Source organism: Saccopteryx leptura, chromosome 3 (assembly GCF_036850995.1).
Source record: "Saccopteryx leptura isolate mSacLep1 chromosome 3, mSacLep1_pri_phased_curated, whole genome shotgun sequence".
NCBI lineage: Eukaryota > Metazoa > Chordata > Mammalia > Chiroptera > Emballonuridae > Saccopteryx > Saccopteryx leptura.
The window spans coordinates 274,670,178-274,697,191 of record NC_089505.1 but is presented as its reverse complement, the minus strand read 5'-3'; the positions used below and the strand labels follow the sequence as shown (position 1 = coordinate 274,697,191).

The 27,014-nt window shown below is 38.3% G+C and overlaps 1 protein-coding gene across 10 annotated transcripts in view; it reads left to right on the top strand.

Annotated features, from left to right (window-relative positions):
• Positions 1 to 27,014, top strand: part of MTA3 (metastasis associated 1 family member 3) — a 244,599-nt gene that overhangs the window by 204,449 nt on the left and 13,136 nt on the right. For 6 of the 10 annotated variants that reach the window (XM_066378405.1, XM_066378400.1, XM_066378402.1 and 3 more), the window contains exons 10-15: positions 3,479 to 3,553; positions 7,075 to 7,133; positions 12,647 to 12,771; positions 15,374 to 15,525; positions 16,636 to 16,858; positions 23,830 to 23,916. In XM_066378405.1, the coding sequence (XP_066234502.1) occupies positions 3,479 to 3,553; positions 7,075 to 7,133; positions 12,647 to 12,771; positions 15,374 to 15,525; positions 16,636 to 16,858; positions 23,830 to 23,916 (721 nt within the window). The remainder of the gene's footprint in view (positions 1 to 3,478; positions 3,554 to 7,074; positions 7,134 to 12,646; positions 12,772 to 15,373; positions 15,526 to 16,635; positions 16,859 to 23,829; positions 23,917 to 27,014) is intronic. The other 4 variants (XM_066378409.1, XM_066378406.1, XM_066378401.1 and 1 more) reach the window with 1 other exon arrangement.

The following is a 27,014-nucleotide window of genomic DNA, read 5'->3' as shown; positions in this document are numbered from 1 at the left end:
TGAGAAGCATCAATTCTTCAGTGCAGCACCTTAGCTGTTCATTGATTGCTTTCTCACATGTGCCTTGACCAGGTGGCTACAGCAGACCGACTGACCCTTGCTCTAGCCAGCGACATTGGACTCAGGCTGGTGAGCTTTTGCTCAAACTAGATGAGCCCACGCTCAAGCCAGCGACCTTGGTGTTTTGAACCTGGGGCCTCTGCGTCCCAGTCTGACGTTCTATCCACTGTGTGCAACCACCTGATCAGGCTATACATCAGCTTTTAAACAATGTAATTATTCCTGAACTTTAAAAAAATGTAGTACCATTTCTTCAAATGTGGAGGCCCAAATTTACTGTCATAGCATTCATCTCAGGTTGATACTTATTCTTCCTCTCTTTTTAGTCACAATCCAGTCTTTATAACTTGTAGTTTCTACATTAATTATATGGTGTAAAACCACCACCAACAGACCTTATAAAAAATAGGAAGGGAATTGGGGTGCAGGAGGAAAATAATTATACCAAGAAGGAAGAAATATGGATGGCTTCTTTAGTCTTTTTTTCTCTGCTTCTGAAACTCATCCTGAGGCCTTCATTGGCATTTCAGAATCCCAGTATTCTATTCCCCTTAGCACCTTTAATGATCAGCGTTCTTATCTGATAGGGTGACCCAAACCTCCATTTTTGAGGGATCTAGGTCCTGGTTAGAAGCAGTGTTTTGTGGGAATAAGTCTTTCTTTCATAAGTCTGTGGGTACTATGGCCAGCCAGTGCATTACATTCAGAAAAGGCAAATCCTTTAGAATAATGGTCTGCCTGAGGACAGATGGCTACTATTCAAGTATGCTAGCATTTACTGTAACTGACATGTTACCAGGAATGGTGCCATGTTGGAGGCCCAGTGTACTCTGTTCCTTGCAGATTGGACACCTGGAGTAATCAGATCAGATTTGGTGAGAACCCATCCATGGGGTGGCACCCACGTGTAATGTCTGTGTTTACCTTTTTGTTTGTGTGTGTGTCCACTTTGTTAATGTGTCCTTCCCATTATCTTTGTTGTGGTTAGGATAGGAGGCTGAGCACATTGCCATGAAGGAGATAACTTTATCCATCTGATATTAATGAGAAGCTTTTCTGCAGAGGGAGCCTGTAAGTGAGCATGAGGACACAAATATCCTCATACTCAGGCCCATCTTGGTTGTCTGTCCCACAGACCTCTTGCTTAAGCCTCATTGTTACCAATATTCTAATCAGATTGCTGTCAAGTCTCTGATCATTGTGACAGGTACATAACTACAGCTCACGAATGGGTATGGATTAGGACTTCTGGCCATCTCTCCTCAACTCACAGTAGAAAGCCAGATGTTTACTGTGATGTTCCATCCTCCAAAACGATCTCCCTTCTTCACTGTGCTTCAGAGCCACTTCTGCTTGGGCTGAAATGTGGTAGCAGTATAGTTCTGGTTGGTGCTAGTATATCAAAAAACCAGCCTGACCTGTGGTGGCGCAGGGGATAAAGCGTCGACCTGGAAATGCTGAGGTCGCCGGTTCGAAACCCTGGGCTTGCCTGGTCAAGGCACATATGGGAGTTGATGCTTCCAGCTCCTCCCCTCCTTCTCTCTCTCTGTCTCTCCTCTCTCTCTCTCTCTCTCTCTCTCTCTCTGTCTCTCTCTCTCTCTCTCTCCCTCTCCTCTCTAAAATGAATAAAAAAAAATTTTTAAAAAGCCTGACCTATGGTGGTGCAGGGGATAAAGCGTCAACCTGGAATGCTGAGGTTGCCAGTTCAAAACCCTGGGCTTGCCTGGTCAAGGCACATATGGGAGTTGATGCTTCCTGCTCCTCCCTCCCCCTTCTCTCTCTCTCTCTCTCTCTCTCATTCTCTCTCCTCTCTAAAAATTAATAAAAGTTAAAAAAAAACAAAAACAACCATCTGCCACAGTCAGAATCTTTTCCTCCTAAATTGACGTGTCATCGGGAACTCCCATGAAGCCATCAGTGAGGGTTGAAGAAGAAATGATACACCGGGGCGTATTACTCTTGCGTTTGTGACCTACCCTTCTCCTGGATAAAGGAGTGGTTGTGCTGAGCACGCCTGGTGAGGGTTTCATGACTTCCCCTTAGATAAAGTCTGGCTCGTGGTGAAGCCAGGTTCATGGTCCCTTGGTTTTCTTGTCTCGGACTTCCAGGTAATTTCATGTTGGGGTTATTTCTCAGAAGAAGAATAGTTAGGAGATGAAGAGGTTTTAGCTTGCTTAGAACCCTAGTGGACTCTGTCAATGACTGTCCTTTGGGGTCATATCATAAGCTCCTTAAACCATCCCTCAGACCCTTTCAGCTCCATTAGATTGCTTGTTGGGTTGGAGAACACTGTTTTTGCTTTAGTTGAAATGCAAACAAATACCAGAGACTGCGCAGATTTGGTCCACAGGGAGACCACATTTGTAACCTACTGTTGGAGTTGCCACCCAGTTAAACTTAAAGTAAGTTCCTATCCCTAACTAAGCTCCATTTGTTTTCTGTTCAGACAATAGATGGGTTAAATGTGGAGGTGTTAGGAATGGCATGGATGTTTTTCACGTGGGTCATAGGCTGCAGTACAGTCTGGGAAGCACCTTTTTTTTTAACTTTAAGTAATTTTTTTTTCAATTACATTTGACATACAATATTATATTAGTTTCAGTTGTACAACCCAGTTATTAGACATTATCTAACTTACTAAGTTTGGAAAGTGCTGTTTTAATGCTCTGACATGGATGATGCATTAGGGATAGTGTAGATGGGAATCAAGAGAGGTGTTGAGTCACCTATCTGTAAAATCCGCTACTACAGCTAAAAATTATGAATGCTCTCAGTCATTTTGTTTGCATCCTGGATGACTAACAGATAGATCTCCCTTAACAAAGGGGCATATTCAATATATTCTTTGGCTGTGGGTCTCATGAGTGGGAGCTCATTTGACCACTTTGAGATAATAAAAACTAACACAGGCAAGCTTCCTGTTTTTCTAATATATACCACACTTGGCTGTGTTTTCTTTTTTCAGAGATCTAGGTTTTAATTTTATTTAGAACAAAAATAGGTCAAAATAGAGCAGTTTTTAAAAGGATGAGAAATATGCCAGCGACCAAATGACACCCAGTTGTAGCTGGCATCTTTGGAAGTTAAAGTAACTCTGGGTAGATTTACTTAAATATTCCTAAAATTTGTATTCCAACCCTGCCTGTATAGACCAAGAACAACTTTCCTGAGTAAGCCATAAAATAGTATCATTCATAAGGTTTCTAATTTTTAACAAAACAGGAAGTGAGAAATGGAATGTGTTGTATTAGTTTCTAACTGAATATAACTTTTCTGGAATACCCTTTGCTAATTTGGGTTTTTGTAAACTGAATGAAAAATTCATTCGGCTATTTGCCTCATATTTTAAAGTAGTGGTTTTAAAGTATAGCAATTGCTATAGTAGCTTATTTTCATTATCATGTTAAATATTTTTCAGCTGCCTTGGAAATCATTGACTAGCATCATTGAATACTACTACATGTGGAAAACTACTGACAGATATGTGCAGCAGGTAATTTTGTATATCGTTACCAATATGATTGCGTTAAAGTGAACTTTCTAGTTATATTTTAATTTTTTTTTTTAGCAATATACTTAACCCTTTGAGTAGTGAGTATTTTGTTAACCCTTTGAGGACATACATGAATGTTCATACTACTCAAAGGGTTAATTTTAAATTTGTTTTGTTTGCTTTATCTTTTCTAGACTATTTTAATATAACTGCATGATTTCACATCCTTAAGATACTGTTTTAAGATTTTTAGTCTTAATGTATTTTTTTCTTACTTCAGAATTTATTATGGTAACTGTTTGGAAATGAGACAGGGAAGGATACCACTGGAGAGGCAGTATTTCCTTGCAGGTGCCTGGTGTTGCCTACCTTTGTGAGTGTACTTGAAGGGAATAACCCAAGACATGATGTTAGCACAAACCTTTGAACGAGTGTTTTTTACAGAGTATGGAAAATTTAGACCAAAGCCATCAACCAATTTGAGATATTTTAAAAGATATTCTGAAACCTCTTTGTATGACATTTATGTGGACATATCCCCTAAATCTTTTCACTGTAGAAGTTAGTCTTACTAGTTTGATGCTTTGTTACTGTGCATGCATTTTTATCCAAGATTATTTCTATAATCAGGGAATCAATGGTTTTTGAATCCTTTTCACATGTCCCAAACTGAGGTGATTCTCTCAGTTGCTTATTTGGAGCAATATTTCTTGGGGAAAATGCCCGTTTTCCTGAAGTGACCCCAGTAAATACTTGTTTTTATATTCCTCTTAGTCACTTGTCAGAACTGGTAAAGAAAGGAGCAAATATATAAGGTCTACCGGAAAGTTCTGTCCGTTTTTGGAATAAAACAAAATATAAATTTTTCTTACTGTCAATAAACTTTATTAAATAATATAATTGCCATTATTATTAATGATTTCTTGCCAGCGTGAGGGCAATTTGTATATCCCATTTTTGAAAAATGTTTTATCTTTTGATGCGAAAAATTGAACCAGTGCTATTTTGATATCTCCTTCATTTTTGAATTTTTTGCCCTTCAAAAAATTTTGTAGGCCCTGACCGGTTGGCTCAGCGGTAGAGCGTCGGCCTGGCGTGCGGTGGACCCGGGTTCGATTCCCGGCCAGGGCACACAGGAGAAGCGCCCATTTGCTTCTCCACCCCCCCCCCCTCTCTGTTTCTCTCTTCCCCTCCTGCAGCCAAGGCTCCATTGGAGCAAAGATGGCCTGGGCGCTGGGGATGGCTCCTTGGCCTCTGCCTCAGGTGCTAGAGTGGCTCTGGTCGCGGCAGAGCGACGCCCAGGATGGGCAGAGCATCGTCCCCTGGTGGGCAGAGCATCGCCCCCTGGTGGGTGTGCCGGGTGGATCCCGGTCGGGCGCATGCGGGAGTCTGTCTGATTGTCTCTCCCCGTTTCCAGCTTCAGAAAAATACAAAAAAAAAAAAGAATTTGTAAGGACAAAAACAAGTGATAGTCGGAGGGTGCTAAGTCCGGGGAATATGGTGGATGCGACAGACATGCTTCTGTAGCATTTCTTCCTTGTTGAAATTCGTAAAAATTACAGTGGCGTAAATGAACTTTATCAGTAGCCATGGGTACACTATCGCTTCACACATAAGACTAACGTGAATCAACTTTGTTTTAGTTAATTTGCTACATCAGTATGTATACATTAAGTGATAAAAATAGGCACACATGCGCCAAATAAACATGTGCTTACGTGTGGAAACTTGTTGTGACAGAAATGGACAGAACTTTCCAGTAGACCTTATATTTAACATAGACATAATTTTTCCCAAGTATGTGATTATACAGTTGCAAAGTGTTGGATGCTATAAAAATAAACTTTAAGTATCACTTTAAAATTGCCCTGTGCCTGACCTGTGGTGGCACAGTGGGTCAAGCATGGACTTGGAACACTGAGGGTCGCCGGTTCAAAACCCTGGGCTTGCCCTGGTCAAGGCATATATGGGAGTTGATGCTTCCCATTCCCCCCCCTTCTCTCTTTCTCTCTCTCTCATACCTCTCTCTCTCTCTCTCTCTCTCTCTCTCTCTCTCTCTCTCGTTGTGGTCCAGCTGCGACGAGTCTATTACGGGGTCTCAAACAGGAAGAGTTATGAAATTGAATAAATGGTAGAGACTTAAAGATACATACATACAGATGAGTTCGGGAGGATGGCACGGTGAACAGTCTCTACTGTTCCTGAACCGATGCAATGGCGGCCCCCAGAAGCGCATTTGTCTTTTATTCAGGGGAAAAAAAACTGGTCCATTAGCAATTCAGTTGTTTCCAAGACAACTCAAAGACAACCCCCACTCTTCCAGAGAACGTGGGTGGGACAAGCAAGAATCAGGTATAGCTCTTTGTTAACTAGGCAGGTGAGGTGGTGGGGTTTGGGCCCAGCACCTCTGTTCCCTAGATATATCCAAATTGCAAAAATACCGTTTAATTTTCAGTCCTCAACAGTCTCTCTTCTCTAAAAAAAAAAAAAATAGAATAAATAAAAATAACTTTTAAAATATTAAATAAAAAAAGTATCCTTAAAATTGCCCTAGTGAGTTATTGAGATCACGAATAGTGAATAACCAGCCACTCATGGCTTATTGAAAAATTTCCAGTGTCAATATCAAATATATGTAGTTCAAATATATGTAGTTATTTGAAACAATGTAGGTAGATAGAAGTGAGGACCATATGCTCTGAAAACCTATGTTATTCAAAGCAAAAAGAATACCTAAAGATAGTGGAGATGTTGGTATCAAGGATGGTTCAAAATCTTTGGATAAAATTATTTTCAGAAATGTCAGCTCCATCCCTAAGTTTTAAATTATCCCCCTAAATATTTTTGTTTATCCTTCACTGAGGATAGGAGAACTATTATGGTTTGTCTTATTTTTGGATACTTACCATATATTATTTTCCTTCCCTATTTACATTTACAATTGTGTTGATCACAATAATAAATGGATTTGACTACATAGTCTTTTTTCCATTACTTTTCCTGCATTTGGCTCCTGATGTGATTCAGCCAAACTTTTAAAGTATACTGCATTATCTCCCAACGTTTGAGGGTAAATTCTTATTTAATTGCATTGAAAATAGTTACTATCCATTTCTTTTGCATGGACTTGGAAAACTAATCATCTCTGAATAGTCTTCTAAAAATAAAGATTATGTGTTTTCTCTATCCCAGAAAAAATAAGAAGTAAAAAGGTAGAAATTTGAGAAGTGAAAATTGTTACTTACAAGTCCTGTTTATTCACTCATGTGGGGAATGGAATTGTTCATTGCTTTATTTTTAAAATCGGTGTCTAAAATGTTATTAATACTTACAATTCTGTACCTCAGAATCTGGGGACTTTTCTTAGAAATTACTGCAGTTTTAAATTATGCACATTTTTAAATGACAATTTTTGAATTATACTTTAATGTATCATTTTCTTGTGAATTTTTTTTAAAACTATGAAGTGGTAATAATAATTCAGCATGCATGTAAAATATTTTATCTGTGTTTCAAATTAGAAACGCCTAAAAGCAGCAGAAGCTGAGAGTAAACTGAAACAAGTGTATATCCCAACTTAGTAAGTAATAGAAATTTTCTACACTATTTGTCATGGTATTGATTCTGTCAAAACAAAATATGTCATTTTGGTCATTTTCAGCCAAATTTTAATTTCTTTGTGTATCTTTTTTTTTTTTTTTCATTACAAAGCATGAGACTTCCTTCCCACTATACTACTACATTGATATTTTTAGAGAAAAAATGGCTTGTGGGATAAACACCAAGTAGACACCAAAAGTACTGGAGGAAGAATGGCCCTGTATTATACTTCTATCACAGTTGCAGGGAAGGGGTCAGGAAATTAACCTAGGAACTCTATTGTTTAAGCAAATGGTTTTCAGAAAGCTACGAACTTATGAAACTTGTTCACAGTAGAATAGATTTTGTTTGGCTAATGTGCACTGCCCTTTTGGGGTATGTTTTTTATTTATTTTACAATTTATATTATGTGCTTAGGGGAAGGGATATGGAAAGTAATTAGAATCATACTTTGTAAATGTTGAATAAATAATTAATAGCTTTTGATTTGGTCTAGCATTCTATCATTTTCCTTTGGACTTAAAAATCATTGTTATATCAAAATGAATGCCAATTTTCTTTTCGTATGCTGAGTCTTAAATGAATTATAATCTTGTTTTGGAGATCTTTAGAGTTCATCTGTTTATTTATTCAGGAAAATTTAGTTTATCTTATTTGACTAAGTTATAAAAGAATGACTCCCCAAGAAAAATACTGTTGTGATTCACGTGTCTTAGATTTTGAAAAGCAAACCTACCAACTTTCTTGTACTTTACAATGCTATCAGAAGGAAAAGTTTAACTAGGTTTCACCAAGCAACCCAGATAATTGTTTCTATTTTGTTTTGCATTGACTTTGGAGTCTTTTTTTTTTTCCTGAAGCTGGAAATGGGGAGAGACAGTCAGACAGACTCCCGCATGCGCCCCACCGGGATCTACCCGGCACACCCACCAGGGGCTACGCTCTGCCCACCAGGGGGCGATGCTCTGCCCCTCCGGGGCGTCGCTCTGTTGCCACCAGAGCCACTCCAGCGCCTGGGGCAGAGGCCAAGGAGCCATCCCCAGCGCCTGGGCCATCTTTGCTCCAATGGAGCCTTGGCTGCGGGAGGGGAAGAGAGAGACAGAGAGGAAGGAGAGGGGGAGGGGTGGAGAAGCAAATGGGCGCTTCTCCTGTGTGTCCTGGCCGGGAATCGAACCTGGGACCTCTGCACGCCAGGCCGACGCTCTACCACTGAGCCAACCGGCCAGGGCTGGAGTCTTGATCCAAGTCAAAGACCAAACAAACTGTATCTGTGGGCCAAATCTGACCTGGTAACTGTTTTTATAAAGTGTTATTGGAACATAGCCATATTTATTCATATATGCATTGTCTGTGTCTCCTTTGTACTATAATTGCAGAGTTTAGTGGCTACAACGGAATTGTAATATCCACAAAGCTTAAAATATTTACTATGCTGGCCTGACCTGTCGTGGCACAGTGGGTTTATTTGTTGACCTGGAACACCTAGGTTGCTGGTTTGAAACCCTGGGCTTGCTTAGTCAAGGCACATATGAGAGTTGATGCTTCCTGCTCCTCCCCCATTCTCTCTCTCTCCTCTCTAAAAAATGAATAAATAAAGTCTTTAAAAAATATTTAGCCCTGGCCGGTTGGCTCAGCGGTAGAGCGTCGGCCTAGCGTGCGGAGGACCCGGGTTCGATTCCCGGCCAGGGCACACAGGAGAAGCGCCCATTTGCTTCTCCACCCCTCCGCCGCGCTTTCCTCTGTCTCTCTCTTCCCCTCCCGCAGCCAAGGCTCCATTGGAGCAAAAATGGCCCGGGCGCTGGGGATGGCTCTGTGGCCTCTACCTCAGGCGCTAGAGTGGCTCTGGTCGCAACATGGCGACGCCCAGGATGGGCAGAGCATCGCTCCCTGGTGGGCAGAGCGTCGCCCCATGGTGGGCGTGCCGGATGGATCCCGGTCGGGCGCATGCGGGAGTCTGTCTGACTGTCTCTCCCTGTTTCCACTTTCAGAAAAATGAAAAAAAAAAAAAAAAAAAAAATTTTACCATGCCAGCCTCTAATCTAAGTGAATGATTTTTGGAACTCAAGATTCAATTTCTAATCATACTTTTAAAAAAAAATTATAAATCATACACATAAATAGAATATATGAAGCTGCATTTAGATTAAGAATTATTTTATACTATCATTCTTTTGAGCCTGACAGTCTTCTATATGCAGAGCACTCTCTTCAGTACTAGAGTAGAAAAGTGAAGAAGACAGGTTATATTCCAGCACGGGGGAGACAGATACCAAACAGCTTGTCACTCTGTGTGACAAGTACTAAGATGGAGAATAGTCCTTATGTGGCTGGTATGGTAGGCAAGAGCCAGGAGTTTATCTTTCTGTGAAGAGTGGAAAAGGATTTTAAACAAGGAAGTGTTAGGATCAAATTTTTGCTTTAAGATTACTAGCTATGTTGTGGAGACTGGTTTGGGGAATAAGAGTGAGTGTAGCCTAACCAGACAGTGGCGCAGTGGATAGAGTGCCGACTGGGATACAAGGATCCAGGTTTGAAACCCCGAGGTCGCTGGCTTGAGCCCAAAGGTCGCTGGCTTGAGCAAGGGATCACTTGCTCTGCTGCTCCCCCATCCCCCCCTCTCCCCCTCCGTCAAGGCACATATGAGAAAGCAGTCAGTAAACAACTAAGTAGTCACAACGAAGAACTGATGCTTCTCAACTCTCTCCTTTCCTGTCTGTCCCTATCTGTCCCTCTCTCTGTCTCTCTCTTGCTGTCTCTGTCACCAAAAAAAAAAAAAAAAGTAAAAGAGTGAATGTAAGACCAGTTGTGAAGTTCTTGGAGAGGCAAGATAATAGTAGGTTGACCTAGAGTTGTGGCCCTGGAAATAGTGCTCTGCTTAGTAGTGATTGACTTTTATTGAGGAGTGGAGGACAGATGTCAAAGTTGAGTCCCAAGTTTCTGGCTAGCACAGCTTAGTGGATTGCTGAGCTAGACACCAAGCTAAGAAACTGTAGCAGAGAACCTGGTTCAGTCATTTTGAATTTTTGTGGCCACAAAGAGGTGTTGAATATATTGTCAGATATATTAGTCTTAAACTCAGGAAAGTTCCAGGCTAGAAATACAAATCAGAGCTTCATTAACATAATATTATGTTTTAAACCTTGGATAAGATTTCTTAAGAGGAACAACATGAAAAAAATGCCTTGGACCACGCTTGAGGAAATCCAGTATTTATATATCAGATAGAATATGAAAGTTAAAAAAAGGATAGCAAGTTGAGTGCATTTTCATCAAAACTGAGGGAGGAGTGTGTTTCAAGAAGGGAAAGAGATTAACAGTATCAGATGCTGGTGAAAAATAGCTAGGGGATTTAACAACATGGAGATCATCAGTGATCTTTAATGTAATGGTGAGGACCACATATGAGTCAAGGAGCTGCAGACAGTGAAGATTTGCAGCTCTCGGGAGGCCCAGCTGGAAAGGGCAGCCAAGATAGAGTTCTTGGCTTTGAGGAGTAGGTTGGGAGAGAGAAATGGGAGAGTTTTTAAAATAGGAGAAATATATTACATGTTTGTGAGGAGGATCCAGGAAAGGGAATCAAGTGTACATAGTCCTCAAGGGGTCTGGGGTCGGGTGTGGAATCTGGAGCGCAGATGAGGAAAGGAAAGGTTCTGACATTAGATAAAAGAAGGGCAGTTTCATATGATGTGACTTTAAAACCTTTTTCATATGTTTGTCTTAGAGTAAAAGTTTATTCAGATGGTCACACTGATATCAGTCATTTGTCCTGAGAATTAATCTTTAGGTACTTGGTTTTGCAAAAGATAGTTTAAGTGATTCACATCTATAATGTCTTTGTCCATGTGTTTTCCTTTCGTAATTATAATATTAAGGTCAGTGGTTTGTTCAGTCATGTAACATTTTAGATTCAGGTGAACAACTAAAGTTGTGATTACTTATATTCTTTTTTCAGGCAGCTCAACTGTAAATTTATATTACCTTTTTTTTTTTAACACATATGTTTAGCCCTGGGGTAAATGTCAGAAATTTTCATATTTGAGAGAAGTTATTTAATTTTAAGAGACCAACGTCTAGACTTTTAAAAATCAGAAATATTATTATACCACATGGAAAGCTTAGTCATTCTAAATTACTACTTTTCCTTTTGTACATTTCCAAATGAAAACTGTAAGAGGAGAAATACATTCTTTCTGGCTTAAATGTGTTTTTAAAACCAATTTGTCTTTAAAACACATTGTTGGCACAGGTTAGAAGTATAAATAATAGCCCTGTGTATAGAATAGTGACCTCAGAGCATTCAGAGGTTAAATGATTTTATCTGGGGGTGGTGGTGGGCTCTTACCAAGAATTACAGTAACAATGCCCGGAAGAAATCTTAATTTGCCACCAGGCCAGGTTTACCTACTAGGCCTTCACTGGCAAGTGCAGCTGTGGGGACTAGAAACGGTACAGGGGAAACTCCTGAGCCAATTCTGTGATGAAACTCCAAGTGTCTTGATGGTTGTGACCTCTAATTATTTTAGTAACCACAGATAGAGTCTTTCAGCATTTATTTCTCACAGATAATTTGCTGATTTACGTTGCGTATTTTCTGTCTAGCAAATAGACATGGAAGCTCTTGTGGTCAGGCACTGAACTGAATAAATACATGTGAAATGAATTATAAGTTTATCGAGGACATACTGTGTATTCCTGTGTTCTTGGGCATGGCTCACAAACAGGGGAGCCTACCCTAGATGGGGACAAATGAGCTGTGTTCGCACAGCAAGTACGAAGATAATCTGGGCTATGTGTTTCTGGGGAATTATGGCCTCTGAAATTTGCATACACACTTCTGATGGATGTCACCTTTTCCCTCCTAAAAATTTTTTCTTGAAGAGAAAAACCTCAAATGCGTTTATTGGTTTTTCTAATTTCAAATGCTATGTAATCTTCCTCATGAAAGTTCAGACATGATAGAAATTATTATCATCAACAGTCAAAATCTCCTGAAATGCTAATTTACCTCTCGAGATATGCCCTGTCGGGCATCCAGTGAATGTGCTGAACACGTGGCTTTTGTACAGTTCTCTTTTGTATAGTCAGTGGGAACGGGCCAGTGGTTTTCTCTGAACACGGCACGTTGCCTTTGGCTTAATTTATACGATCCATAAAAGTATTTTATTTTCTCAGGGGAATTTGTGATATATGATAAAGCTTAATAACTTGTATCTTTCAAAAGCATCAGAGGATGTCCTAAGGAAATTGTTTTTGTGTGGGGAAGAGAGATGGCTGTATTTATTTTGTGAGTGTCAGGCATAAGAGATTGGTTTTTACATTGCCTTGTTATGTGAAGATGGATGATTTGGGCTCACTTTTACCAGTGTATTTCTTTTTCACCAAACATTTAGATGTGTTTGTGTGCAATTCAGATAAATCAGTAATGAAATGTAGAGCCTTTCGCTTTGTTTGTGCAAGTCATTTTTATGACATTACTTTACATTTCATTGAAAGCAGCAAACCAAATCCCAACCAGCTATCCACCAGCAATGGCAAACCTGGTGCTGTGAATGGAGCCGTGGGGACCACATTCCAGCCACAGAATCCCCTCTTAGGGCGGGCCTGTGAGAGCTGCTATGGTAAGTTCTCTCCGATGGGACCTTTCTTTTCTCATTTGAGGCCTGTCTTCAGTGAAGCACAGGGAAGTGTGCTGGTGCTATGGGCAGGGGATACGTGAGGTCAGCACTGCGCAGAGGGCAGAATAATGAGGCAATGAGTGAATAGATGCCCAACCTTACCTTCCACCTGGACACTAAGTAATTTAAGTGTTGGGTGACCTTCGATCAACTGTGGGGTCCTGTGTGTGTTGAGTATGCACAGCATTGTTAGCTAAGCTACATTAGAAGTTGTTACTGGCTTTTATGCAAACCATGGTCCCTTGAAATATACCAAATCCCTTTTTGGAGTTTCTCAATACACTTGGACAAAGTAAAGGTTCCAAGTAATTTTGTAGGCAAGACCTGTGTGGGGGTAAACTGCTATTTATAGTCCTCAGGCCAAATTCCCTCAAGCGCACTGTTTGCGAGATGCTGTTCTGTGGTATTTGCATTTGGTCTCAGCGTTCCAATTTATTCATTCATGTCAAAAACCTACCAGAGGCTGGCAGTATTATATTATATATATTGGGTTGGTGAGATGAATTGTTACATAGGTGACGTATTTTTTATGTTTATTTAAATTCTTAAACAACAATATAATCTCTTGAGGGAGTATTGGTAACATTATCCTCTGTGTTTCTTGCCAACCAAAATATCCTGGGGTGGGAGAGGGAAGAAAGCTGTTTTATCAAAAGTCTACTTAGTGCCTAGTTTTTGTCTCTCAGCAGCTCTTTGGGGAGGTGTGGAGCCTGCTGCCCTAAGGACAAGGAGCCAGGGCATTTGTGACTGTTCCGTGCTCCACACCAGGTTTCAGCTTCAGTAAAGACTTTTAAAACCAAATTGTATCATTTGTTTCCTGAAACCAAGGAAGGTGTGAGCCAGACAAATTGATGATTTCATAGAAATGGTACCTTTCTAACCATTTTCAGCACCATAGGGGCACAGGAGAAAACAGTTGGTGTAAATTAGCTTCTTCTGGTCAAGATTATACATGGATTGCATCATAAATGCCTTTGAATTGAGACTATTTAGTTTGAAGTGCATTTATATTTAAAAATAAAAAGAATCCTGCAGACAAATGATTGTGCCTTAATCTGTCTTATTTTTTATTTACAACCTCCCTTATACATATGTAACCTCACATATCCCTTTAAAAATTATCTGTCACTTATGTGTGTGACAATTTTAATTTTACAATATTTTTAGATTCATATTTTAAAATAATTTCTATCATAAAATATATCTTAATATATATATATAAGTAGAAAGAATTTAATGTTTTCTATTTGTCACTTTTTAATTGACCATCAGTTAATTATGTATAGGGAAAGACATCTGTTGACAAGTACGAAATGACATGTCTTGGTTTGGGTAAAGGTGTATATTTAAATCTGAGTGACATTTTGTTTTCAGAATCCAAAATAAGCCCATGCCTGATATGTAGAATTCTTATAATTCATGTGTTTTATTAAAAATCAACTTATTTTATTATTTGTTTTTAAATTATAAGAGGAAAGGTATTGAGGCTGCTACTTGCAAGGAGCCCTCCAAATAATGCATGAGGAGTGCACAGAGCTGCTGTGACTTACAGATCAGGAGAGGAATATTCCGAGGCAAACTTATAGAATTATAATAATATTAATAATATTAATGCACCTCATTAACTTAAAGTTTTAGTGTCAGTGTTTTGAAACTTCAGATGGAGCTATTTTAGATGTTATTTGGCAGTACTTTAAACTGCAGAACAATACTAGCACAGGTGTGCAGTGTTTAGCTGTGTGATAAATCAAACAAGTTGTTAGATCTGAGCATGCTGTGCTCTCGGCTACATATACTCATTGGATATGTACTTAGTCTTGAAAGAATTGTTTTTCAAAGGAAGAAATTTAAATAATTATGTTGTCTATTGATTAAAATAAAGGAATGAAAAACAGATACCTGTGTCTGTCACTTTCCTGCCTCTATCAGTGGGGCCCCTTTGAGCACCATATTCTCTGGGTAGCTTCTGAACCAGAGGTTTGGAAACCTGGTTTTAGACTTCAAGCACTAATACTAATATCTCTGTGATAACTTATTTCCAGAAATGTACACAGTAGGAAATATTTTTAATTAACAAAAACTCCCTCAGCAGCACAATATACAATACTTCACCTAATAGCCTCTTTTAAATCGATACCACGGGCTCTTGATATATATATATATGGAAATATGGAAACCTCTGCAGTCTTAATGAGAGTGTTGCATCATCAGCTAGACTGGTGGGAGGTGGGGTTTGATGATGGAATTGCCTAACTAGTTCTTATTGAGTGAGGCAACATATATATATATATATATATATATATATATATATATATGTATATGTATATGTATATATGTATATGTATATATGGTTTTGAATGAAATCTGAGGCTTGAAAACTATATATATCTTGATCTTTGATGTTTGGCTTGTTAGGTGAGGAAAGAAAAATAACATTGTAAACTGAAAGTGGCTTTGAAATATTTTTTTTGAAATATTTGATTATATAGATGTTACAAATTCTATAGCATTCTTTGTTTTTTTCTTCTTTTTCCTCCATCTTTAGCTACACAGTCTCATCAGTGGTATTCTTGGGGCCCTCCTAATATGCAGTGTAGATTATGTGCAACGTGTTGGCTCTATTGGAAAAAGTATGGAGGTCTGAAAATGCCCACCCAGTCAGAAGAAGAGAAGTTATCTCCCAGCCCACCTACAGAGGTACACAAACAATAGCCCTATTTTTTTTCAAAATTGATTTTAGAGGCGGGGGAAGGGAGAAAGAGAAACATTATTTCTCTTTCCACTTTTTTATGTATTCATTGGTTGATTCTTATATGTGCCCTGACCAGGGATACAAATGGTAACTTTGGCATAGCAGACAATGCTCTAATCAACTGAGCTACATGGCCAGGGTCTCAGCAGTCATTTTAGCATTGAGGAATGTCCTGTTTCTTAATGCTGTATCAGTCCTTGAAAACAGATTTAGCACTGAAAGCAGTGTTAGATAATTTAAAAGCAAACAAAGCTATTTTATAGCTAAACATAGCTCCATACTATTCAGGGTGGACGTGGAGAGGGGTGCAGGGGCAAATCACATCTTTTCAGGTATTCAAAATATTTGTCTTACGACATTACTGAAACAAAAGAATAATGTGTGTGGGAGGCAGTCTTAGCATAAGTAGAGAGCTTACAATTTTTTTTTTTTGAGAAAAAGAGAGCTTACAAATTAAATGTTTGTTTTAATTGCTTTTTTGAAAAATTTGCAGCCTTTGGATGATATTGAAAATGTGTCTTATTCCATAAAGTAACAAATTGAACATTTTTTTCCACCCCTGGAATATATCATAGGAGGCACAAGAAGATGTGGACTTAATTGTGAACTGAACAGCAGTTGAAATAGGATTTTGTTAAAATTCTCACAGCAGATACCAAGCACCCAGGTTTACCAGGGAGAGACTATTCTCTTTGAGTACTGACAAGATCTCAGGAGTCCTTCAATATTTAAAATTAAAAAAAATAATAATAATTATCTAGCCCTTTGATAATTTTCTGCCATTGTGAATGCAGTTTTGGATTGTTAGGGTCAATTAAAAAATACACATATTCATCCCCGACCCCAAACCCAGTTTTTTTCTCTACTTCCCCACCTTCTTTCCAAAAGTACACACTTTTTAATTCTGTCCTTTGGGGTAGTGTATTAAGTTACAGATGCTTTGGTGGGAGATTTACAGATCGCACTTTGCTTTGAGTGTGATGCAAATAGTACTGCACTTTGACTAGTTCAGTTCATTGATCTCTGATTCTGTTCGTTGGTGTCTGATTCTGCAGGACCCCCGTGTGAGAAGCCACATGTCTCGCCAGGCCATGCAGGGGATGCCGGTTCGAAACACTGGGAGCCCAAAGTCTGCAGTGAAGACCCGCCAAGCTTTCTTCCTTCACACCACATATTTCACAAAATTTGCTCGTCAGGTCTGCAAAAACACCCTCCGGCTGCGGCAGGCAGCGAGAAGGCCGTTTGTTCCTATTAATTATGCTGCCATTAGGGCAGAATGTAAGATGCTTTTAAATTCTTAACCTTATGTGTTGTGCTTCTGACCATTTTCTCTCTTTCCCACTCTCTCTCTCTTGTTTTGTTTTTGTTTGCAATAAACATAAGTTCTTACATACAGCCTTTTATTTGTTTTATTATTTTTTTAACATTGTTTTTGTCTGCTGCCATTTGTATCATGCCATCCTGAAAAGGAAACATGGAAACCTCTGCAGTGGTAATGAGAGTATAGTCATCAGCAAGACTGGGGGGAAGTGGGTCTGTCCAGTGGAGTTTGATGATGGAATTGCCCAACTAGTTCTTATTGAGTGAGGCACCTTTACCCAGAAGGTAGTGCCACAACGAATCCCCAAGGTGCTGGTACCGTGGAGCCCCATCCTGAGACACATAGTCCAGTCTTCTTGCATTCATTAGATTTGAATAAAACTTGCCAGTTTATACTAAGTAAAAATCGTATGTCTTTGTAAACCTTGTTTCCCATGAACCTTTTACAATTATCATACAATATTTTGGAAATTCACAGTGCTTTATAACAAATGCCAGATTTATTAGGAGTTTTAGCAAAGTATAAATGAGTTTTAAAGTCTTTGGGGTGAATTTAAACATTTAATGTCAGAATTTGGGGTTGAGCATTCTTCCTATTTGTCCAATTTGGTTTCCATTTCATAATCATATATCATATATATTACCACATAATATGTACATGACTTTATTACTCTCACTCGCAACGCATTCAATCTTGCTTATTTTTCTTTTTTTTTTTAGAACAAAGGTCGTATGTATCACTGAATTGTGGATTGTGTTGTTGTTACCATGTGCCCCTAACCATGTCCTTAAGTTGTGTGTTAGCTCTGATTCTAGTCACATTCCTGGCCAGCATGTTAGAGCTATGCCACTTTTTCCCCCTAAAGGGTGAGGGGATGCTGTCTAGCTTGACAGATAGGAAATCTTAAAGGTAATCAGTAGATGCTTTTTCTTTATATGTGAGATAAGAAAATTCTTATTATGAAATCTTCTATTTTGATTTAAAGAAGGTATCCTTATTAAAAGGAGTAATGATTGAAAAATATTTCATTCTTAAAGATAATTTTCAGCAGAACAGTTGAAAGGATTTAAAACTTCCAGGTAAAAGCTTTATAAGAAGAAAAGTGCTTTGTAAAGGGAGTGGAAATTGGTAGTAATCTTTGAGTCCCATGGAGAGGAAATTTCACTACATTTGATTCGTATATATTTGACAATTGAGGCTTATGTTGAAGTTTCGTGCTAGCATTTCCGAGTTCATGGATTTATACTATTTTCACTTTTTAATATCCATTTTAAGTAACTAGAATACTTACATTAAATTGCTTAGCTGATTTAAAACATATATAGAATTTCTTTAATAAAAATAATAAAACATTTGAGAAAGAAAATGCATAAAATTCTTTCATTACTGTTGGCTGGGATCCAGTATCACCTTTGTTCCTATGCATGGGAAGAAAACCATCACTGACTAAATCAGCTGCTGAGGAAGCTTCTGTTTCCCATGGCTCTTCTGTTCATTTATCAGTGAATTTTCAAATTGTCTGTTTTAATTATTCATCAGTGAAATACGTTTTTCTGTCCCTTCATTTTAATTTTTCCCCTCAATTGAAAAGCTATGCTGCTTAAAAAAAGGTGTCCTGTATTTTATTTCTACCAACATAGTAATAAAAGAGTAGTCATTTGTTGTGATAAGATTCAAGGAAAACTTTATTTTGTATTTAGCTTAATTGGTCAAGTTGCATATAGAATTAAATTCTCAGAATAATTCATTTTAGCTTGAGATATAAAACGATAAAGCCTCAGCAGGCATCTCCATTTTTGTTTTTCTTTCCAGACAAGCAAATAACCCAACTCTTCAGAGCATTAATTGATTCTTACATCATCCTTTCTTATTTGCACCTTAGTACAACCTCTTCAGCATATCCCTTGAGTTTGGCTTGTTAGCAGGTAGATTAGGTGTGAATAACCTGATATCTCTAAGCAACCATGTCTCTGGTCCAGTGAGAATGTATAAGTGTATTTTTGGAGGTAAGCTTTTCTTGGTTTCTCGAAGGCAGGGGTGACCCTGTCCTCCCCCAGAAAGTTAAGAATCACTATGGTTCTGTATAAATGAACCTCAGGTAAAAGGTTATAATTCTAAAGATATTGATGGATTAAGAGCTCCAATTAATGCATTTTAGAGTAATTCATCATAGTATTGGGAAAGGAAAATAGTTTTCCCTGTGAACTTAAGCCTCTTCCTCTTATAAGCACTATAAAGTCGGCCCCTTTGGTAGCACCATGAAAACCTATATCATAGTCAGAATTTATGGGATGACAGACTGCATAAGAGTGAAGAAGTGGGGAGCTAAGTAGATAAACTCAATTAGATGAGGGAGAGTTTACTCATCACTATGAGTTCTTGACTTGAAAGTTAATCTTTGTTTAGAGGAAATTTTTGGTTGGTTATAGCAGCTCTCACAACATTTTCATTAAGAAACAGGTATTAAGGATTACAAAATAGTAAAAAAGGAGAATCTTTTTGTGAAGTATCCCAAACATAAGAAGTATCTGTGAGAAGGGGCATTGGGAGGCTGAGGGAAAGGTGTTGGGAAGGAGACTCACCCACCACTCGCTGTTCATTCTTTCAGACTTTTACAGTTTTGAACCATGGGAATAGATTTGCTATTTTAAATAACTTAAAAACAAGTATGTAGCATGACCAACATTTTAAAAATATATGTATGAAATATGTAGAAAGTAATTTTTTAAAATCAATTTTTCCAAATACCTATTTATTTTAACAATGTACCCTCATGTGTGAATATGTAGTCCATGCCAGAAATCACTAACATTAGTAGAATACCGTGAGGCAATTGTATCATATGGATGTGCTTAGTAAAAATGCATGGGTAGTCAAACCTGTGGTGGTGCAGTGGATGAACCCTTGACCTGGGACGCTGAGGTCACTGGTTTGAAACCCTGGGCTTGTCTGGTCAAGGGTTGATGCTTCCTGCTCCTCCCCAACCAGCTCCCCCCCCTAAAAAAAAAAAAAAATGCATGGATAGAACTAAGACCAAACATTGCATGAAATAATGTGTTGACAAGATTTGCAGATTAATGGCGTGGTTTTAGCATCAAGTTTCAGACAGCTTGGCCCTTCCCTTTCATACCCCTCCCCTCAGTAAAAAAAAGCCTTAATGTGATAATAGGGTTCCTCCTTTGTTACTGCTATCAGACATTACCACTGGGTTACCCAATGAGTTTGTGAAAGATCAGTAGAATCACCCAACACCTGATGAGCACAGCGTTACTACTCAAGATTCAGGATCCTCAGACTGAGAGAGAAGTAGGTGTGCTAGTTTTCTACAGATGAAGCTGGGTCCCAGAGAAGTGGATCTGAATGACTTCCCTGCCACCTCTGTAGCTTGCATGGGTCACTACGTGGTTTCTGAGTTGATAACACAAAAGACTTGAATAACAGCAGCATTCCCCAGTATGAATGAAGTTCTTCAAGAGGTACCTGGAGCCATTTTATTTTCTGTTTGAAGATGCTAATTCAAAAGTGTCCCAAGGCCCCATATTCATAACAAATATATTTACTGAGTTTTTCTAGAGATGTGAAATGTTAAGCTCTAACATTAGGAGAGAACAGATTTTGTTTTGTTTTTTGTATTTTTGGTAAGAAAATTTGTCTTTTGAATGGAAACTTTAAATTTTTCTAAAGATACAAAAGTAGTCCCACCACCATTCTGATTCTGCTTTCTTCAGAGGTAACCATTGTCATTGTCTAAAAGTATCTGGAGGTATTCTGGATTACTTTTTTTAAAAATTAAAACAGGTTAATTTAAATTTATTCCTTAAAAACTAAATTAGGTTCATTTTAAGGTAGTTTCAATTATTTTCTATTATATTGCAACAAATATCCTTATTTTTGTACTGCTTTGTGAAATGTGAGTATATCTTATAGGTAGATTCTTAAAAGTAAACCATTTGGGTCAAGAAACATGCATTTTGAATTTTGAGAGTTGTTACTCAGTTGCCCTGAGAAAAGTACAACTTTCACCACCACCCATGGTGTCTGGAGATGCCTGTTTCTAGGACCTTGCCAGCAATGTTACCCTTTCTGACGAGTTGACAGGTGACACGTGAGTTATATTAGCTTGCATGTCTCTTTGAGTGAGATAGAAATCTTTGCATATATTTGAAAACTATGTGCATTCCTTTTCTGTCAACTGTTTTTGCCCCTAGCTTGTTTTCTATTAGGTAAAAGTCTTACTTTTGGGAATTTTTTATATTTTAAGGAAATTAGCCCTTCATCTGTGATGTGTGATACAAATATTTTCCCATTTTTGTCTTTGACATTGTTTCTGATGTATTTACCAAACAGGTTTTTTTTTTAAAAAGTTGAATTTTTTTAATGGCACCTGGTTTCTCTGTCTTGATTAGAAATACCTCTACAATTTCTAAAAGAAAATTCTATGGATGGTTTTATTTTGACAGCAGTCTTAAAAGCCTATGTGAGAAGTTTATGTGAATTTTAATTTACTTTACTTTTTGCAGTTTTCTATTTCATTTACCCCCCAATATTTCCAAAGCAGTTTTAATAAAATGACCATGAGTTGAAATAAAAATAACAGTAGTTTTCTAGGTTTACCTCAAGATGTAGATCATCCTCTTGGAAGCCAATAAAATGTGCCTTGTGTTCAGTCCAGTAACTTGAGTAAGATGCAGATGTTCTCCATCTCTCTGGGCAGGTTTTGATTCCTTCTGGGTTCTTTGGAGATTTTTCAGGTTGCTTTACTTGTGCACTTTTAATGGACACTAATGAATGATCACTATTTAAATAGTTGAGTGAATAATTTGGGAGTCAGGATTGACTGACAAGTGGCACCAGTGGCCTAGTCTTGAGTGCAAAGATTCTTTTTTAGCAACCCAAGTGTGGATCTGATAATCCTATGTTTATGATCATTTCGCTCAGGGTGGAATATATTTTTCCCTGGCTGCAATTTTTATGTTAAACAGTGACTAGGTAGTCTTAGCACTTTTTGTCCCAATATCTTTATAGTTGAGACTGATAATACATGTCATCAACTGCTTTCTTTAACATAGAATGAAGATTATTGAAATATGGATCCTTCTAAAGAGCTTTGATCTCCCACTCGGGCTCTGTGTATTGTCACTTGGAATATCACACAATTACTCCAGTTAGTTTAATGAAAAATTGAAAACTTGAAAGTGAAATATCCCTGGGAACTGTGTTGGGGACCCTCCTGATGGATTTTTTTATTCTTATCAAGGTGATGGTTTTATGGGAGTCCATCAATTGCAGTACTAGTAATTCAGTGATTGCCTTTGTCCAGTATATTGAGGAAATAACCAAAATGATTCATTCAAGCTCTATTTATTAATAGAAAGGAGAAATTTTTCTCTTGTCCTCAGCCAAATAGAACTTGAATTTTAGGTGAATTAATCATATTAGGAAGGAATTATTATTTAGTATTAACTCACAATGATTTGACAGGTATTAGCTCCTGGTAGGATTTGGGCTGCTTTTTAATGTTTATTTAAATTACTCTTCCAAAATATGCTTATTACATTTCCACCTTTATCTTCACTATTACTCAACAATAGGTAAAAAGCTTCATAGCTTAGTAATTATCGCCCCCCAAAGAAATCAGCTGAATAGGAAGAAAAGATATGGGATCATTATAGTTGTCAGTGGTTGCACGATTAGCCAGTGTTTGGGACACATGTTCAGATTCCTATTATTTGCGAATCTCTACGTAGTATGTATTTTGTCTAGTTTAATATTTTTAAAAGTGCTATTTCCCACATTTTTTCTGTTTAATAGTTATTAGGAAAGAGTTTCCTTGGTGACAGAGAGGGCTACAGCTTATGAAAAAGTTAATTTTTAACTTAAATTGAGGTTCTAGGATGAATTGTATATTTTAATAGTGCAGAGAATTTCTGTGGATGTCAAAGGAAATTTTTTTGTATGTATTCTAGAAATGGGGTCCCAGCCTGTGAAAGAACAAATTCTCCTGTTGAATGAGAAAGACTGTTGGACAGTTTTGTCCATTATTAGAAGGTGGGGAAAAGGCATAGACATAATAGAGTCATATCTGCTAAAGCCACACCATTCAGCTTTATGATAATATCTGCACATTAAAAAGAACTTCGGTACACTTTTTTTTTTGTCCTTCAAACTCTATTTTTATAACAACTGTGGTATGAGAGGCAGCCATGTTCCACATCTCCTCTTCTATCCTAATGACAGCTAATTTAAATGCAGAGACCGTTCGTGCAGTATGCTTTATTTTCCTCTGTCTGAATTGTCTTATGGTAAGAGAGGAGGACTGCGATGTGAACTTATCAACTAACATCCGTGCTCACTATCTTACTGATAATGACTAGTGGATGAGATACTCTACATACAGGTGACCTTTTAAATCTCAGCACTAATGACATCATGGTGGGAGATGAAGGATAGAAAACCAGAGATAAAACAAATCAAATGAGCCTTTTTTACCCTTTGTGGCTGTCGTCTCGGAACTGCGTTTCACCAAGCTAGATGAGAACTCGGTGGAAAACCACTCCATCCGGGTCAGGGATTGCCAAGTGGGTTACCTTTGTTGGCTGCCACTTTCGTCTTCCATGCCAGATTAATCTCACATTAGGATTGATTCAGCCTTGTGCTTCATGGAAAAGTTTCTACTTGAATATAGGAAAGCCCTGGCTAGGAAGGAAGAGTATTTCCGCTGCTTCTCAGATGGGCACACACAGAGCATGTGTGTCAGGTGTGTGTCAGCTGCACTCAGATGGGGCTTTAAAGTGAGTGTCTCCAGGTAAATCTCATATTCAGTAATTTGGAACCTGGTGGATATTTTGCACCATTTTCCACGTTTGTTGTTGCGATGTGTAGAGAAATCAGCCTCATTGATTGTCTCCGTGTTTCTTTCTCTCCTCAGATGCAGACAGACATGCAGAACTCTCTGGAAGTCCACTGAAAAGTAAAAGCACTAGGAAACCTCTGGCATGTATCATTGGGTATTTAGGTGGGTATTTTCTAACAGGAAAAACTCAACAGTTTCGGTATTGTATAAATATTCAGCTTTCCTAAATTGACATACCTCAAGTCAACTCATGCCTTTTAAATAGCTGAGACTGGATACCTTTTATTATTACGGTCAATTCATTTTGCTTTAGAATTTTTCATCTTTATTACCGAAACATACACACAATTATGAATATGTTTACTTTTTCCAAAAAAAATCATGGAATAAAAATGGAATGTAGCCTGACCAGGTGGTGGCGCAGTGGATCAAGTTTTGGACTGGGATGTGGAGGACCCAGATTTGAAACCCCAAGGTCACTGGCTTGAGTGAAGGCTCATCCAGCTTGAGCACAGGGTTGTTGGCTTGAGCATGGGATCATAGACATGACCCCATGGTTGCTGGCTTGAGCCCAAGGTCACTGGCTTGGGCAAGGGGTTACTCGCTCTGCTGTAAACCCCCCCACCCCTGGTCAAGGCACATATGAGAAAGCAATAAATGAACAACTAAGGAGACTAAAGAGCCACAACGAAGAACTGATGCTTCTCATCTCTCTCTCTTCCTGTCTGTCTGTCCCTGTCTGTCCCTCTCTCTGTCTCTCTCTGTCTCTGTCACACACACACAAAAAATGTAATGTGTATTTATGGATATAAATACAGATTAAGCAAAAACAAAATTAGAGAATGGTCTTAATATTTTTATTTAGATCATTCCACTATTTCTAATGTACCTCACTCCTTCCATTAAATAGAAAATGATTAGGTTATTTACTTTAAAAAACAAAACAAAACTAATTTTTAACTTACCTTTAAAAAATATAATTTTGATGTGCCAATTAAGGTTACTTTGAAAGAGGAGCATTTGTATTGATTTCTGAAAGTTGCCAAAGATAATAGTTCCATTTACATGTTGAAATGTCACAATTAACAATAGAATAAAAAAGTCACTGGGCAATAACATTTTTCTTTCTTTCTTTCTTTCTTTCTTTCTTTCTTTCTTTCTTTCTTTCTTTCTCTCTCTCTCTCTCTCTCTCTTTTCTTTTCCTTCCTTCCTTCCTTCCTTCCTTCCTTCCTTCCTTCCTTCCTTCCTTCCTTCCTTCCTTCCTTCCTTCCTTCCTTCCCTCCCTCCCTCCCTCCCTCCCTCCCTCCCTCCCTCTCTCCCTCCCTCCCTCCTTCCTTCATTCCTTTGTTCCTTCTTTCCTTCTTTCTATCTTTTCATTTTTTTCAAAGTTCTAATATACAATGGTTCCTAATATACCTGGAAGGTATAATGGCATATTTTTGTTCTTCTAATATTCTTGCCTTTTCATTTTCTCAGTAAAAGTGAAACATGTGCCCAGAGTTGTATTGAGCACTATCGCTCTGTCAGACTTTATAGTTATGAAGTGTTCAAACTTTAGACATCCAATCTTTTAAAAATCAAAGCATAGCCTTGAGCTTGGTGTATTAACCTGTCCTCATCCAAGCATGCTAGGAGTCAGAAGCTCACAGCTTCTTTGATGTTAGCCTGCAACCTTATTTCTTGTTTTATTCCTCAGGGGCTAAAGAGTTGCTTTGATAGCCCCTGAAAACATCACGCGGTTATCATAGGCATGACCTAGGTCATGGTGGTGAAGCCTTTGAAGTTTTCTGTCTTTCCTATAGGACTAAATCCTAGAAGCCCCTTCCCACCTGCAAGAGAAAGTTTCTGATCATATATATATAGCATTGTACATAAGTCAGCCTTTCCAGAGGTAATTGTGTATTCTTCTGGTGAGCAAATTGGTCTTGATCCCTACCAGATACACTCAAAGCTGTGCTTTCCTACTTGCTGAATCACATTCCTACATAACATGTTTCTGAGTATTTACTGTCTGAAAGACACTATACTAAGTGATTTAGGGAACAGCAAGATGAGTAAGACTTGCCCTCAAAAATCTTAATTCTAGTGGGGAAAGCACACAAGTTAGGACAGTTAGACAAAAGGGATTCTAAAAGTCTGTAAGTGCATTGTGCACTTGGAGGAAGGAATAGTTATTTCTGATTCGTGTTAGGGCAGTTTACATGAAGAAGGTAATATTTTATCTCAGCCTTGAAAGATATATAGGATTTGAATAGATAGAAAACCAGGAAAATAACGTGTTCCCCCCCTTTGTGAGGCCAAGAAAACCAGATAAACAAAGGCTTCAGTGAATCAGGACCTGAAAAAGTTAGGGAATGCAGGTTGTCTGGTCTGGAAGGGGCATAAAGTGCAGAGGTGGTAATTAAAAACGAGGGTAGCAGATTTTTAATACCATGTTGAAAAAAAAGTCAGCATTATATTTTGGTTAGTACTTGATCCATTTTTAAATTTTGGCAAGTGTAGGATTTTGACTAGAACAAAATGTAGTAATTGTAACAATGCTAGAGGCTCTTCCTAAATTTCAGTAAATGCGGCTGTTATCCTCACCTGAGAAGACAGGTGGATTGTGCATAGTTGGCATACTGGGTGTTGACTCAGAATCAGTGAGCAGGTTTAGCTTTGGAGAAGAGGCTGCCCAGTATAGGACTGAGGTCCTTAAATTTCACTTCCTACAGTACTGCAATTTCTGTCCAGCTACTCTGTCCAAAAAGTGAATGGTTCTGGGCTATGTGCCTGACAGCAACGCACTTCAGTTAAACACACACATGCCATGTGCACATTACAGTTTTGGTCAAAGCTTTTCTACTGCTTCTTGAGTTTGGTGTCAGATTTCATGTATATAGAAATGTTCTGGGCTGGGAGTGATCGACCCTGTTCCTGTACACTGGTTGTAGAGCCAGAGGAAGAATCCTGTTTTTTCAGAATGCTTTTAACGCACCTGATATGGTACTGCTAAGTTCTAGTGTGATAGAACTAGAGGTCATTTTCTCTGAGACTACCTGTCCAGTTAACTTGGATTGCTTAGTACCTTAAAGTGTCAGATGGCTTATTATTCCCTTAGTAAAGCTTGTATTTAAATGACTTTCTGTAGTGGTTTTTTATTTTTATGTTTGTTTGTTTGTTTATACTGACAACATGAAGCTCAGAGCTCCAGTTAGCAGGGAAAAACCAGCTCACTTTTGATTAAGTAAAGCAGTCATGGTAACAGCACTTTGAAGCTG